The sequence below is a fragment of the Bactrocera neohumeralis genome, chromosome 4 (assembly GCF_024586455.1).
Source record: "Bactrocera neohumeralis isolate Rockhampton chromosome 4, APGP_CSIRO_Bneo_wtdbg2-racon-allhic-juicebox.fasta_v2, whole genome shotgun sequence".
Taxonomy (NCBI): Eukaryota; Metazoa; Arthropoda; class Insecta; order Diptera; family Tephritidae; genus Bactrocera; species Bactrocera neohumeralis.
This window is the reverse complement of record NC_065921.1, coordinates 5847667-5865300: the sequence shown is the minus strand read 5'-3', so window position 1 is coordinate 5865300 and position 17634 is coordinate 5847667. Positions and strand designations below refer to the sequence as shown.

The 17634-nt window shown below is 37.9% G+C and overlaps 1 protein-coding gene across 1 annotated transcript in view; it reads right to left on the bottom strand.

The window, feature by feature from the left end:
* LOC126755085 (polycomb group protein Psc) overlaps positions 1-17634 on the bottom strand; it is a 22468-nt gene extending 4834 nt beyond the window's left edge. Inside the window, exons 1-4 of the mRNA XM_050467403.1 lie at positions 16392-17634; positions 6880-8222; positions 5902-5992; positions 202-405 (exon numbers count right to left, since the gene is read on the bottom strand). Of these exons, the coding sequence (XP_050323360.1) occupies positions 202-405; positions 5902-5992; positions 6880-8182 (1598 nt within the window). The 5' untranslated portion in view covers positions 8183-8222; positions 16392-17634. The remainder of the gene's footprint in view (positions 1-201; positions 406-5901; positions 5993-6879; positions 8223-16391) is intronic.

Genomic DNA, 17634 nt, shown 5'->3' with positions numbered 1-17634 from the left:
CCAGAGTTGTAGCATTGTGCGTTGATAAATTGAGTTGTGGAAAGTAATTTAAATGACTGACTTAAATGTGCAAATGAAGTGCCATTGGACTTCGTATATATTTATATATAAGTCTAAAGTTTGTATTTATATACAATATATAAGTATGTATGTATGTATGTTCTACTGTTTTACAATAATTTTAATTAAATGGTTACTTACTCTGTGTCTGCGAACTCCAACGATAAGGACATGCAGTCCGAGGGACTGAAGATGAGGTGTTCGGTGTCTTCGCCACGTTGCTCCGGTGTAGCGATAGCGGCTTCGGCCGGCCGATCCTTGTAAAAGGCGCGTTTTCGCATCAATTCTCGTTCATAAAGCCCGGGTACAAGTTTGTAGACGATGGCTTGCAACGTCGTGTCGGGCCTGAAAATAAAAAGGGATAATGTGGTGAATAACTTTGAAATATAAATACATAGGTACGTATAAATATAATTTAAAAATATATGCATATAAATACATATATATACATACATGTATGTATAAATCAACGTGGCTCTCAGTTTTTGAAAAATCGATGTGAAATTTTGCAAATGTTATTTTATCCCAAAAAAGGTGCTCATTTGTCGGAATCACCGATATTGAGTCAATACAACACATACCTGCCATTTATGGGGTTACAAGGGTTTACTATTTTCAAAAATCGAATTTCTTTATTGTCTTATTAAGTTCTACAACACTTCTAGAATATTGAACTAAATCAAGTTGATCCGAGGTTTAGTTTTGAAGTTACAGACTAGAGAACTTGCGCGCTCGATGCTAGCTAGGCTATGTGCGCCGTCTTTAAACGCCTCTTCTCGAAACTGTGTTTTTGAAGTCGGTTGGCAAGATTTCTCGAGAACTGCTCAACCGATCTTTATGGAATTTTACACAGGTCTTTGAGATACAATTCTTAAAGACTTGGACAATTTGAAAAAAATTTTAATTTTTAACTGAAATTTTAATTTTTTTGTAAAAATGTCAAAAATCTAATTTTCGGGTTGCGTCGCAATGGCCCAGTTTAAAACATTTTTTTCCAAAAATTTCAGAATTTCTTTGTTAGTAGTGTACTACTCGTATTTTCGTAACAATAAAAAATTCTAATAAAATATTTCATCTTTTATATGAGAAGCAATTGTTGAAAAAATGCTGTTTTTTACCCGAGGAAACCCATGTAACCCCTTAAACTGATAGCTCAAAATTTAGTCCTTGTAAGGAAAATTTTTTTCTTTGACAAAATATATTCAGGAAATTTAGCATGGGTTATTGTCCAAGGAAAACTATAACCTCCGAAAAAAATGTTCAGATCGGTCCAGTGATACTACAATATGCTTAGCGTTCACAATAAAATTTTTGTATGGACACTTTTTCTATTTGTGAGCCGTATTCTAGCTGCGGTGCACCCGAGTTTCACGTTTTTACCCCTTTTTCATCATGTTTACGTAATACCAACGGATTAAACTCTTTTATTATTGCATATAAATTGATTAATTTGTCTCAAACAGATACATATGTGTACTAAAGTCGTAATCTGCTTAAAGGTCGTATAATTCTCGAAAGTCAATGCCCTGGATATCCTAACCACCCATCAAGTTGGAAAAAATCGCATTTAATAGCTTCGATTTGGCCCCTTTCAAAGCGCACTGCCTGCAACGGTTGGGTTTAAGGTGCTTTGTGACCAGGGTGATAATACACATATGGGCGAACATAAATGCATACATACATATGCACATGTGTATTCAAATGTAATGTGGTGTGAAAAAGTTTTCATCTTCCACAAGGCGAACGAACCTACCAAACCAACGGCAATGCTGCTACATGCATGCGCCAACATACATACATACATATCTACATATGTGGATATGTATACAAATGAGTACATTTGTATGCGTGTATGACTGTGTTTCGCCCTTCCTAATCACAAATATTTCAGCAATGTTTCATTTGAGTACCGAAGCATTTGGCTAATGCAAAGCGCAAACAAATAAATGCTGTGCACACAAATGCACATACATATTTACACTACATACATACACATTGTATGTATATGTACATAGTATGTACAAATAGACACTAAAAGATACCAAAGACTTTTGCTGACGACAACATCATCAATGGTGAGGCAAATTCAACGACAACAACAACAACAGCACATAACACTAATGGTGTCGTAGCTGATGGAAATGTTGATGCTGATGGCAGGAGCGACGTGGCGGGTGACTTTATCAGTTTGAAAATGTGCAAAGGAGCATGACGACTATGGGAGAGCGGTGCTGCTGCTGTTTGTGCCTGTTGCCCACCGTCGCTGCGGGAATCTCGGCAACAATGACGACAGAACACAACACTGCATTTCGGATTCCGCGCACATTCAGTATAGCAGCACAGCAACAGCAACAATAACAACTACGACGTCACAATGATAACGAAAGCAGTGGTAAAGAGAAAAAAATTGAAATTCAATGAAATAAAATCAAGAAATGTAAATAAAACAATAAACAATGCCTGCACTCCGACCCGCAACACCCGAACCCAAATGAGCGAGCGATAACCAAAGCAGCGACGCTGAGCGTATTAAAAAACGCGAGAGCACAATTTTGTCCCAAACATACGAACACTTCAGCATTTTTTCTCATACGATTTTTTTTTGTTCACATTTGTGTACCTTTTTCGACTCGTACGTTTTGTGTGCTCCTTCGTCACTTTATCATACCATTCCTCTCGTTTATCGTGCATTTGAATGCCTACTTTTCTTTGTTTTGCTACACATTTATGCTGCTTTTTTGCTTCGCATTTCGGTTTGTTGTTTGCCTGAGAACGAAATGGGATTCCTCAAAATGCGCGCCAGAGAATGGGATGTTTGGCATCGAACGGCACGATCTGGAATCGGCACATTACTAAGCATGCAGCTCACTTCACTGGTTTATGTAAAACGCTCACAGCTGTGCTCGCAACGCAAAAGCCACAATGTGTCAGCCCCAACCACATACTACAAACACACACACACCCATTTACATGTGTGGAAATGCATGCCGTCGGCAAATCGAAGCGAAACCCCGCCCGCCAGTGTATGCCATTGTAAGTGTTTACGGCGCTGCATGCGGTACCAATGCAGCGCCCAAATAACGCGAGATGTGCCAAAAGCGGGTTAGAGCTGACAACAAAGACTCAATGTCGAGATGCTTCAAAATAGTAAGGGCATGTGCACGTAAGAAAGCAGAAAAAATAACACAAGGTAAGACTTAAATTCACTTAATTGGCATTTTGATTATGTTTCCGGAGAGCGAGTTTCATTTTCCCCCTCCAGCGAACCGTTGCCTTTGCGCAGATTGCATATGCCATTTTTTGTCACTGCTATTTCGTTGTATGTACATATTGTGCATACAGACATTCTTATACCAAAATGTATTTTTTACCTTTGGCAGCGAATTCTGACTGCAGATTCGCCCCTTTTTATGGCACTCGGAAGCCGTGCTTTAACACATACGGACACACATGCATGCATACGGCTATCGGCCACAATCACACATGCCACATTACATGGCCCTAGATGCCCCGTTAATCAGATCATATCGACAATGCACGAGCTTGTCCCGCAACTGCCGTCGTCGAAGGGATGTAATGCAATGCGTTGAAGTGATTTCTGCGCTCAAAGGAGGGTGACTTTGCGCAAGTAGATTCCATATAAAATAATTTCTGCGAAGATGAATGAGGTGTGCGTTTTATCTACTACCGGACAGCGAAGACGCTGATCACGAAGGAAAAAGTAACGAGAAAAATACTTTGAAATGAAGTAATTGGCAAGATTAATAAGAATAGCCGTGGATTGTATTCCTTTTGATGTATGGGAACATCTGTACATCTGCACATCTGTATGTATGTATGTGTTTGGGAAGGATTTCCTATAAATGATTAGGGTGTACTCCTTGCAGTTAACTCCACGTACAGATCTGAGACTTTTTGCCTCGCTGTCTCATACAAAAACGTGAACTTTATTGTTAAAAAGCATTGGACCGATTGAAGCACAGTAGACTAGGTTCTATATAATAAAGAATTTGTCACATGTCGGTTCATGAAAAAGATTTTTGAGGTCTCCTCTGCTAACCTAACTACTTTTAGTTAAAAACAAGAAAAAACGTTAACTTGGGCTGCACCGAAGCTAATATACCCTTCACAGGTGCATTTCTTTTAGTAACTATGTGTTCAGTTTGTGTGGAAGCTATATGCTATAGTAATCCGATCTGAACAATTTTTTCGGAGATTACATTGTTGCCTTAGAAAATAATCTATACCAAATTTGGTGAAGATAGTACATTGTCAAATGTGAAAGTTTTCCATACAAGAACTTGATTCCGATCGTTCAGTTTGTATGGTAGCTATTTGCTATAGTTTACCGATCTGAACAGTTTCTTCGGTGAATACATTGTTGCCTTAGATAATAATTTTTACCAAATTTGGTGAAGATACATTGTCAAATGTGAAAGTTTTCCATACAAGAACTTGATTCCGATCGTTCAGTTTATATGGCAGCTATATGTTATAGTGATCCGATATCGGCCGTTCCGACAAATAAGCAGCTTCTTGAAGAGAAAATGACGTTTGCAAAATTTCGATGCGATATCTTAAAAACTGAGGGACTAGTTCCTATATATACAGACGGACGGACGGACAGACGGACAGACAGACAGACGGACATGGTTCAATCGACTCAGCTCAACATACTGATCATTTATATATACACTTTATAGGGTCTCCGACGCTTCTTTCTGGGTGTTACAAACATCGTGACAAACTTAATGTACCCTGTTCAGGGTATAAAAAACTAAATAGACGACAATCATACAGAGTTTGTCCGAAAAGTAATAGAACTGAGTCGATTTAAAAAAATTCAATGAACCAATCGTTACAATTCTTTAAAAACTTTCAAAATAGACTACTTCTGCGTAGATGCAGTTAGCATTAAAGCATTCTCCGAAATAGTCTTGAGAACGGAGGCGCATGCTGCTTGGATCTCCTCTGTCGTCTCAAAATGCTTGCGTTTCATCGGCCTTTTCACGCAAGGAAACAAAGAGTCCGGCAGGTCACATCTGGGCTGGCTGTAGGGCCAAAAATTGGGGGTCACTTTCACACATGTTCAAATTTTTTTGGCACACTTCCACTCGCCGCAATTTCTGGTCGTCAGTGAGCACTTTTGGGACCTTCTCGCGCACACTTTGCACATATTCAAGTTCTCCGTCACAATGTTATGAACAACAGATTTTGATAAATTTAACATCTAGGCAATTGAACGAATGCTTAGTCGACGGTCTGAGTTCAAAACTTTGCGCACACGAGTCACATTGAAGGAGTTGTCGAAGTCGCAGGTCTCCCAGCCAGCCTAGTGCCACCGAAACACACTACTTCTTGATTAAGCAACATCTGGGTAAGCTTCCTTGATCATAACAAACGCCTCTGTAGCAGATTTACCGAGTTTCATACAGAATTTAATCGCGTACCTCTGCTCGTTCGCTAGTTTGGAATGCGCTCTATCGAATCCAGTCTGTGCGCGCACGCTACAGGACAAACCCTATATCTTTGCAACCTGCATTCATCATCTTCGATTCACACCAAGCTAAGTCAGAAGGAAACCAGTTTCATTAATATTCAATAAGGTTCTAACTGTATGCTTCGTAATTCGAAATTATTTAAGAAATCCCGAGTATCACAGGAGAACAGTCAAACTTATTAGATGGGCATACATAGGGTCTTAGAGAGAAAACCGAGGCCCCAAGTTCCTGGGTATACAGATAAGTGTATGTATACGAAGCTCTTTTACATTTCACGTACATATTTACATTTCCATTAAAAATATACACAAAGTAAAAATATAATATGTTTTGTACTCACTTTATATTTGGCTTCGCCGTGTTTATCATCATTTCACAGCGTGGGCAGTACTGTTCAGTCCGCAAATGTTTGATTAGGCAACTGTGGCAGACTGTAAAAAAGAAAAAAATACATTAATTAATAATATATAAACCACATTTATATATTGTGTGTATGTAAGTATATAAGCGTAGGGGTATAACCCAAGAAAAAATTACAAATATACGTTTTTTCTCCATACATATTTTGTGTTTATTCTGTATTTATATAATTTAGAAGTTTATCAATAACCTTCAGAAGCACCGAAGCTGTAATACCCTTCACATATCCACTTCTTATAGAATAAAAGGGTATAAGAACATCTTTATCTCGATTTTGATCGGCCAGTCTGTATGCCAGGTCTGATCAATTTGTGCGGAGATTATATCATGGCCTTGGACAATAACCAATGTCAAATTTCGTGAAGATATCTTGTCAAATAAAAAAGTTTTTCAGATAAGGTTTGGATTTTTATCGGTTAGCTTGTATGACAGCTATGTATGTATATGCTACAGTGGTCCAATCTGAAAAATTTTTACGGAGATTGTAGCCTTGCCTCAAAAATCACTTATGTCGAATTTCTTGACGTTATCTTGTCAAATAAAAAAAGTTTTTCATAAAAGGACTTGATTTTAATCGGTTAATTTGCATGACAGCTACATATATGCTATAGTGGTCCGATAATGGTATTTCCGACAAATGAGTGTCTTTTTGGAGAGAATAGAACGGACAAATGAGTGTCTTTTTGGAGAGAATAGAACGGGTGTAAATTTTCAAATCCATATCTCAAAAACTGAGGGAAGAATTTGCGTATAAAAAGACAAAACGGCTAAATTAAGCTAATTGCTCGCGAGCTCGGGAAGCCGCCCCCTAATTTACTTTTCTATGATGACCCTTAACAATATGTAGCATAATCATGTGCTCGGCATAAATCTTCATTAATTTGTGTTGGATACTTACACGAATGCAAACACTCGACAATGGTTGTGGCATCGATGAGGTAACCGGTGCACAAGTGACAAATTATATGCGGATTCATGACGCTCAGCAGTACTTTGCGCGGCTTATCCACAATCAGATTATCCGCAGACGCATCGTCGGTGGTAACGAGTGGATCAGCTTTCTTCTTGTTGGCTTCCGCCGGCGCCGCAATCGCAGTCGCAGCCGTAGTGTCCTTTTGATTTGTCACCAACGTAGGAGGCGTTGCTACTTGATTAACAGTAGTTGTAGTGATTTTCGCAGTTGTTGCTTTTGTGTTTGCGGTTGTTTCCTCCACCTTGACGATCACTTGTTGCGGATCGCTTTCCTCCTTTATTTCCACACCATTTTGATTAATAGCCGATTTTATTATTGTCTTCGCATTTATTGTGCCTGTTGCAGCTGCCACTTCGGATGATGATACTGCTGGAGCTGCTTCTGGTGTTGAAGTGGCAGCATTACTTGTGACGGCCGACAAGGCCAACGGTTTCGCAGTTGACGATGTGGATGAGGCTGCGGTGGCGGTGGCGGAGGATGTCGGTTGTGGCATTGTAGTCGCCTTCGTCGTCGTCGTCGTCGTCGGTGATTTAGTGCTGCAATTAGTTTGCGCAGGCGACAACGCGGACGGCGACGCTGATGATGACGGTGTCGACGTGCCAACAACATTACCAACAGGCGAGGAGAATTGCGCGTTGTTCACGCTTTTGGCAGTTGCGCCATTAACGGTAGCATTCGTTGTGCTGGTGGCATGGGTGAAGGACAATTTTGTCGTTGTATTCGTATTTGTATTTGTGTGTTTTTGCATGTCATTGCTTTTAGCCTTGGTGTCACTATTGGTATGTTTGTTCGTTTGCTGCTGCTGCTGCTGCTGTTGTTGTTTGTGTTGCTGCTGTTGATGCTGCTTCATTTGGCGCACACTTTCCATACTCGCCGAATTCAAGCCACCATTGTGCTGTACGCTTAACTTGTTGTTTTTGCTTTTGCTTGAATTTTGCTCAACTACGTTGTTATTACAGTTATTGTTCTTTATATTGTTGTTGTTATTAAAGTGATGCTTGCTCTTGTTGTCTGTGCTGCCACCAGTGGCAGTGTGGCATTGCGCCGTCCGTGAAGGTGTACTGTGTTGTTGTTGTTGCGAGGACACCATTGGAACGCGGCTAGGCGAGGTCGAAGTGACGGTCGCGCTGGTTGTAGTTGTTGTCGTAACAAATGTGGATGCTGGCGATGCAGGTGGCGGTGCGAGACCAGTGCCCACCACTGATGTGGCTCCTGGCACTGGTGACATTGTTGCTTTCTGTCACCCACAAAGGAACTCACAAAAAAATCTGGAAAGAGAAAAACGAAAAGTTGTTGTTAGAAAAAGCGAATGAAAAATTGGAATTTATGTGCTCCACGGGGAAGCCGGATTAGGAGAATATAATTAAAGTGAAATGAAATGTTTTGTTGAATGGACTGGCTAAAAAATGTACAAATGTATATATAATGGACATATGTAATCATGCTTTGGTGCGCATCTCTATACCTTTGTTTGTTTGGATGTGTGTATTCGAATGACTGTATGTAATGTTTGACCACATGCCATATGTGCTGCCCTTTTCAGTTATTTGTATAAGGAGGACATTATAAAGCAATGGTAGCAAAGTGCAGGAGCAGATTTAAAGCGTTATAAATGAGAATTTAAAAGTGTTCTTGTGACAAATTTAATAAAATATTAGTCCTTTGAAAAGTAAAAATTTTTGAAATGAAATGTATTCGATTCAAACATATTCCGACTGAACGAATTGGTTATAATTGTTGTGTAAACCTAAACACCAAGGAGGATTACTTTTTGGCACCACACTTACACAGGTACCATCTGATCAAAATTGACTCGGACTGGTCCATTTGAACTTCCGACGTATTGAATCGATAAAAAAAAACCCTTCATGGATTGACACAACCTCTTCCTGTGTTCGCGTGAAGGTTGATCAGGTCAATTAGTGTGTGTTCAGCGCAGCTATATGTTCATGATTAAAAGAATTTGTCTGAAGAGTTTTATCATGCAAAAAAAAAATTGCACGAGTTTGCTTGAAACTTTGTGTTCCCAACGGAATCACGGCTACGGAATTTTGCAGAAGTGTGTTGGGGAGTCTACTTTAGTGCGAACACAACTATATGAGTAGCACAAAGCATTGAGCGAAGGTCGTGAAGTCATCGAAAATTTATCTCCAGCGATTCAGCCATCCACCTTTGTTAAATACAGAGATAGGAGAGAAACTCAGCATCTCTTATGGAGCGACTCAACGTGCCAATGCTAGACTTTAGTAGTACCAAAAAACTAAAGAGATCGAATAGAGATGCTTGACAACGTAGATAAAGACCGTATCCGTTCTCATGACAGTCGGGTCTACGTAACCGGAACGGACTCGGATTATTATCCGGCCAAGGACTGTGAACTTGGCAGATTTTCTGCAGCTACAACAACAAGAACAACCGCTTATGTATCTGGTTGGTACTGGTGGCGACATCTGGGTTTATGAGTATCAGCGGTAAAAAAGAGCCACAAGTTAGCTCGAAAACATAAATTGGTACTAACTTTTTGAGCAATAACTTTCGTTTCATAATAAATATATATTAGGGTGAGCCAAAAACTAAATATTGTTAGAATTTTTCAAGGTACTGTAGTTATCACCGGACTTGTTAAGTATGGAGCCGGAATATTGTGAGGAACATGAAAAATAGAGTTACAATTTTTATGTACCAATTTAGGTTATAAACAATGTATTTTTACTTCTTCTTCTTAATTGGCGTAGACACCGCTTACGCGATTATAGCCGAGTTAACAACAGCGCGCCAGTCGTTTCTCCTTTTCGCTACGTGGCGCCAGTTGGATATTCCAAGCGAAGCCAGGTCCTTCTCCACTTGGTCCTTCCAACGGAGTGGAGGTCTTCCTCTTCCTCTGCCTCCCCCGGCGGGTACTGCGTCGAATACTTTCAGAGCTGGAGAGTTTTCGTCCATTCGGACAACATGACCTAGCCAGCGTAGCCGCTGTCTTTTAATTCGCTGAACTATGTCAATTTCGTCGTATATCTCGTACAGCTCATCGTTCCATCGAATGCGATATTCGCCGTGGCCAACGCGCAAAGGACCATAAATCTTTCGCAGAACTTTTCTCTCGAAAACTCACAACGTCGGCTCATCAGTTGTTGACATCGTCCAAGCCTCTGCACCATATAGCAGGACGGGAATTATGAGCGACTTATAGAGTTTGGCTTTTGCTCGTCGAGAGAGGACTTTACTTTTCAATTGCCTACTCAGTCCGAAGTAGCACCTGTTGGCAAGAGCAATCCTGCGTTGGATTTCCAGGCTGACATTGTTGGTGGTGTTAATACTGGTTCCTAAATAGACGAAATTATCTACAACTTCAAAGTTATGACTGTCAACAGTGACGTGAGAGCCAAGTCGCGAATGCGACGACTGTTTGTTTGATGACAGGAGATATTTCGTCTTGCCCTCGTTCACTGCCAGACCCATTTGTTTTGCTTCCTTGTCTAGTCTGGAGAAAGCAGAACTAACGGCGCGGGTGTTAAGGCCGATGATATCAATATCATCAGCATACGGCAGCAGCTGTACACTCTTATAAAAGATGGTACCTTCTCTACTAAGTTCTGCAGCTCGAACTATTTTCTCCAGAAGCAGGTTGAAAAAGTCACACGATAGGGAATCGCCTTGTCTAAAACCTCGTTTGGTATCGAACGGCTCGGAGAGGTCCTTCCTGATTCTGACGGAGCTTTTCGTGTTGCTCAGCGTCAGTTTACACAGCCGTATTAGTTTTGCGGGGATACCAAATTCAGACATCGCGGCATAGAGGCAGTTCCTTTTCGTGCTGTCGAAAGCAGCTTTGAAATCGACGAAGAGGTGGTGTGTGTCGATTCTCCTTTCACGGGTATAAACGATGTATTTTTTATTGAATTCAGGTTTTTTGTTAAATATGAATATTTTTCTTTTAATTTAATTTTAATTTTTTTCACCTTCCAAAGCTTTTAAAAACTTTAAAAAATACGAAATTGTGCTCTAGAAGAATTCTAAATGTTAAAAATTTTATTTCAAACGCTTCAAAAGTTATGGTTGGTATTTTGAATAAAAATATTGAGTAGTCGAAAAAGTCTTTTGGTATTTCTAATCAAACTTCAACTTTTTTATACTAATAAATAAATAAACAAATATATACATATGTACCATTTGGGTCGACCACTTTTTGCCATTTTTCCGTTAGAGTGTAAATCGAAATTACCAGAACGGAAACGAGCGAACCATTCATGTGCTATACATACTGATACAGCATCGTCTCCATAAACTTCGCAAATTTTATTGGTGGCATGCGTGGCATTCGTCCCTTTTTTATACAAAAGTTTCAAAATATAGCGAATTTCTTCATTATTTTCACTCATTTTTGAAAGCTGCAACTTTTTTAACTTCCCCGAATTTATTTTTTTTTTTTTTGTTAAATGAAGCTAAAAATCTCACCTTTCCAACACTATATGGTATGACACACAATGTGATTGGTAGCACTAGAGATATACGACTGCAACGACATCTATTGAGAAACCATGGAAAGGATTTTTTCGACTACCAAATATTCGGGAAACTTAAAATGCTCATCGAGAGCTTTTAAAATTAAGTTGAAAAAAAAATGTTCACCCTTCATTTTAACTCAAGGATTCGGTTTAGGTTAGCTTTTACCTCACCCTAAAGTACATACAAGTTTACATATGAATAAGTTTAGAAACATTGACTTTATATTTCTTCTTTATTTCGTTTAGTGGCAATGCGTTCAAATGTTTATCATGGGTACATCTTCTATACACATCCATACGATATAGAAAGAGAAATGTGCTCCTAATACTAAGCTCTTAAAGGAGGATTTGATTTAAAAAAAATTAATAAATTATTTTGCCAAGAAAACTTTAATAAATTCTGTGTTTATTTTTCGTGTGCACAGTAATCAAAGCAAACAACGATTACACGCACAAGTAGATAGTGAATTGATGAAACGTGCACCAAGGATAATTGAAAACGAAGTTCAATGACGGCCTTCAGTTAACTTCTTAAAGATCTCGATCGATAAACATACTTTAGTATGTATGCTGGTTAAAGATGTAGCCAAAAGTAATTTAAAGAATGTGTACATACACATGTACATATGTATGTATGTATACACAAATAAATATATAAATAAATACTTATGTAATTGTGTGTTAGGGTGAACCAAGAAACAACTGATAAAGACTTTTTCAGTTAAAATGAAGCTACCTACATATATACAGAGGAAAAAATATCCCCGCAAGGCTAGTTTTTCAGCTAAATGTTTAAAAGGTGTGTGTGAGAGTTAAAAGCCGCTCAATTTAATAATATTTCGATTTTGTTTTAATTAAAATTACCATGATAAGATAAATAGACAAAGATTGCATTGCGACCTTGGGTCTATTGTGCCCTTAAAAAATACTCTGACTTTCGTATTTTTTAGGATAACATTTTTCACATCGACTAATTTTGTAGAGCGGAGAGGGCAAGGTTATTATTTTCCAACTCAAAAATTTATAAATTTAAAAACTTTGAAAAGCAAAAACACACAAAGGGATATTTTTTCACGGTATAAAGGGTCGTTCTAACCGAAAAATGTGATATTAGTTTTTTTTTAACTCACCCTAATGTGTGCATACTTTTGTAAGTAAACTGATACATTTTGGGCAGAAGCAGTAAAAAACTCCCATCACATGTCCGGAAGAAAAGTTCTGCCCTTTAACTTAGATAGAAAAAAAATGTAGGAAGTCAGTAAGAATTGGGCAAAAAATAAAATAAAATACAAGTACATACATATATAATGAAACGAAATATAAACTGACAGGAAAGGAAAAAGGTGAAAAGTTTATTGCGAGCAGCTTGAGGCCAAACGAAAAAAGAAAAAATGTCAATGAGTGACAGGCAATATTAGTGAAGGGACAAAAATTCGTACGCTAGCAAAACAACTTTCAAGTGAAAGCATGCAAGGCAGACAAAATATACAAGTAGATAGTACATGTACAAAGAAGTTTGAGCCCGAAGCTCAGTGAAATGGCTCTTGGCCGGTTGGCCCACGCCAAAATACGGGTTTGCCCTTTGAGCGCACACGAAATGACAGACTCGACAAACCCTGTACGAAAAAAATACCAAAAATCTGTTTTTTAATACCAGTTACGTACATAAATAGTGCCTACATGTACATAGGTATTGCAAGTACAAGCGCCGGCACCAGCATACCAACCAGTACGTAATCAGTAGCTCAACAGTAGCGGTGGCAACCCTACACCGAACGATAAGGCAATTTGAAAACATGCACAGTTGACGTCGGAACGCTGTCGCTGCCGTTGCTGTTGCCGCTGTCACTGCCACTGCCGCCCTGAAATAATATAAAAATTGGAAAAGCTACGGTAAGCTGCACACTGGAGACGTCGAGAAGGTCGGTCAAAGGCGAAACAGGCAGTTGGGTTGTGCTGAAACTACAGTGAAGCCACGTAACGAAATGGAACATTGTGATTATGCCGCTTCGTTGGAGGGGAGTGCGAAGAGTTAAAGTTAGCCGCCGGCAGTGCCTCGTATTTACTAACTTTATATGCGCGTGTAGTGCTGTGTGTGTTTGTGCCATTGCTATCGCATTTACTACTGCTGCTGCTGCGTCAGTATTCTCTATTTATTTGGGTTTCAAGCAAATGTTGTGTTGCTACAGCTGGAGTTCATTGGAAGAGAGAAGGCCGTCTGCTGTGAATGGATGAATATCTGACGAGGCAGTGAGGTGTAAAGCGATGAGCAACATACCTACATAAAACAACAACCTATCTAAATGAACACGCTATTATGCTGGAGAGGGGGTTGAACAGCGGAAGCATGGAGTTGCACATACGCAATTACTTTATACTTGCAGCATTAGCAGTACTTGTTAATATATTATATAAATTCATGCACTGGATGCACATAAAGCCAAATGTGATGTAGAGATGCTCCGCGTTGGCACATTACTTGTGCCCAAACAAAACATACACATATAGATATTTACATATATGTATATATACGAACACATGTACTTACTCAAGTAATTAATAACTATGTGTGAATATGTGAGCGGCAGCAGATCGACTTTCGTGAGACAGTTAATGAGCAGCATTGAAAAGTAAACTGCCATTATCGCAACCTACAAGGACTCTTCAAGGAATTTCGTGTCGCAGTACGTAAAAGACGATCTTCATACAGGATCTATGTAGGTAAAACTGGATGGAAATGTGAAATGTGAGCTCACAGTTCCAATGTATGACAAACAAGCAAACTTCCCGGTCTCGTCGACAGATGATCAACAACAACGTACCAGACACAAAGGCACTGTGCAGAATGTGATGAACAAAAGAGAATTTGCAAAAGCGGTCGACAGAAAAGGTTTCAACAACAACAAACGCACATAAACAGATGCAAAAGCAAATGTTCAAACGTTGCATGTAAACAAAGATACACACATACAAGCATACTTACAAAAAATATTTGTATGTAAGTATGTATGACTTTATGTATTATAAATATCTATGCATATTTACATAGATATGCCCCTACATACATAATATGCATGTGTATATGTGCGTACGAACGGAAAGCCCGCATGCAGAAGCCAAGTATGGCTGGCATAGGCGAATAAGCGAACAAAGGAGCCAGCAAGGAGAAGCATACTTGTATGAGCTGCACAGTGTGTTAGTTTGAATAACTCGCCTCTACGATAGCTATTTAGAGAATATCGATGATAGGACGATTTATAAAATTTGCGAATAAAAAAACAATTTTTTTTTTGATTTTGAACAATTTTTAAAAGTTAAAAAAAATAAATGTGAAAATTTAATTTTTAATCTCGATTTGAAAATTGTATTATTAAATTCAAATTAAAAATTGAAAAAGAAGAAATAAAAGAATTAATTTTCAATTATGTGCACATTAAATAAAAAAAAATTGAAAAATTTAGTTTTTAAACTTAAAATTGGAAATATTGTTTTTAAATCCATATTAAAATTTGATAAAATAAAATTTTATTAAAATTTAATGTAAGAAATAAAAAAATATTTTTGATATCGAAATCTGGAATTAACACATACATATGTACATATGTATGTATGTACATACACGTATGTATGTATGTACATATATGTAAATGTAAACAAGTGCTAAAGTCTATGAATATTTAATTAAAAATGAACTTTTCCATTCAACACGATGTAGGCAAGCGCGAAATTATTTAAAATTCAAAGACTTAATTCTTTATACAATCAATTTGGTATTTAAGTTTTAATTAACATTTTTCAGTAATTTTTATTTTGCTTTTACTTTGTTTTTAATTTTCAAATCGGTATTTGGAAATAGAAATCTGAAAAATATTTTAAATTAACATTTTCGAGATTACAAAATTAAAAAAAAACTAATTTTAATGGTAATTAATTTTGTTTTTTCAGTAAATTAATTATTATTTTTCATTATTCATCTGTTTTTTTGAGTAATTTTATGCGTTTTATATGCACTGTGCAACTAAATGTGTTCGAGCGCCGGCTCTGTTAATGCTCTTCAGCTGCGTGCATTATATCTACGTATACACACATCTATGTCTATACGTAAATACACAGCTATACAACGATATACCGATTTATGGTATACATATGTATGCAGTAGGCGAAGGGAAAAACGCAAGCTGCTCGCTGCCTATGACTTCGATACAGAGCTGCTGTTGTTGGTTTTTGTGTCAAATCTGCCTGCGTCGGTGCTTTCGTTGTCACTACAGCATAGCTGTTATTTGCTGTGCTGTTACTTCTGTACGTTCGTTTTACTAATGTTGTCGTGGTCTCGAAGTGGCAGTCGTTTCTGGTTGTTATTGCATGTGATATGCCGCATGGCTGTGGAACAGTCGGACGGACTGAGGGTAGGAAAGTAGTACTCGGAAAGCCGTTACAGAGGCGAAATGAAATGAAGTAAAGCAAAACGAACGAAGTGCAAAGGCTGAATGCCATGATAAAACTACACATTAAAGAGATTGAAGTTGGACAAACATATCTGTAGATACATATACATACATATTTATGTGTATGTATGTAACACACATAGATATGTACGTTTATTTATCTATGAAATTCATATACAGCTGTAAATGTATATAAGCCTAGTAGAATGGTAAATGCAAGTAGGCTTATATGTTTGTTAATATGTATTAGTATCCACATATAGTTTGCATGATTGCATTGAATGAACCGAAAACTGAAATATGAAGATGTTGATAAATAAATTTCAAAAGCAAAAAGGAATCAGAAAATTGTTAGTTAATGGCAAGTTGGAAGGCATATTAAGGGTACATGCATTTAGACGTAAAAGGAGCTGGCAAAGGTGGTGGTGGGTTTTGTAGCTGATCATGCACAAGTTTCATATTTCAAAACTAAAAAAAAAAAACATATTTTTACCTTTAATGAACACGATGAACGTGTGCGCTGCTAATTGTAACGGAGTACCAATGCAGCTAGTACAGCGCCAATCTGCTCGTAAAGAATACAGACAAGTTTAGATAATTTGTTATCAGGCTGCTGATTGCGTATAGGGTTATCCATATATGTTTGTATGTTATTTATCCAAATTGGAGAAGGCAATATCCATTTGTAATCCCAATTGTAGTTTTAAATAAATATATTTATATACACATACATAGCTCCAACTTTAACTTATTCACTTAACCAATCAAAATCATGATTTATGCACATTTAGTAAATAATTAATTACAATTAATTTTTTTTCAACACTTTTTACAGATTTTATTTTAATCTGCCTTGAATTTTATTATTTTTTGTGTGCTTGCATTAGTTTTATTCACTTTTGCTTATTTCTTTATTCATACACTGAATAACATCGGCACTAATGCACTTTTTTCTGCTTCCTCAATTTATTTTCCACTACTTTGCTTTAAGTACACTTTTATCGCTTACTTTGCTTTTTTGTACCCGCACGTTACAACATTCACTCACACGTACATAAATTCTATGTTGTTGGTGTTGTGTTTGTACACACACACATAACGAACGCGTAGTTCAGTAAAATGAAACGTCAGAGGTAGCTGGCAGTCTGCCGTCGAAAAACGTGACAACCGTATTTGAGATACTCCGAAAAAATTATTATCAACGCACAAGCACCCTGGCGTTATGGAGAGGCACTACACACTTATTTCTGTATATGCGAGCACATGTATTTGTTCTCTTCCAGCGCGATAGCAGCGTTGCTAATGCGACTTTGCGACAACCGAAGCGTTTTTTGACTGCGGCGACGTTGGCAGCGCTACCGACATTAATATTCCACTTACACACACAAATATATGTATATACACGCAAAGTGCACTCTTCTGCATATGAACAGCTTCATTTGTCTGGCCTGTAGCTGCTTCTCCTTCACTTATTTAGTCAGCGTGACTTTAATTTTTAGTTATTTTCACTTTATTATTAATTATTTGTAATTAAAATAAATTTCTTTGTTTTCAATATATAATTCTCCGTTGCCAAATTTATTTACTTTGTTTGAACATTTGAAATTTCTTTCAAACTATGCTCTCTTTGTGAAGGCGAGAAACACTAATTTTCCCGTCAATATTAAATTGTTACCACACAACTCTACGTTCCGTCTCGAAATGAGCTCTGGCGCTATGCTCCGACTCGCTGTAAC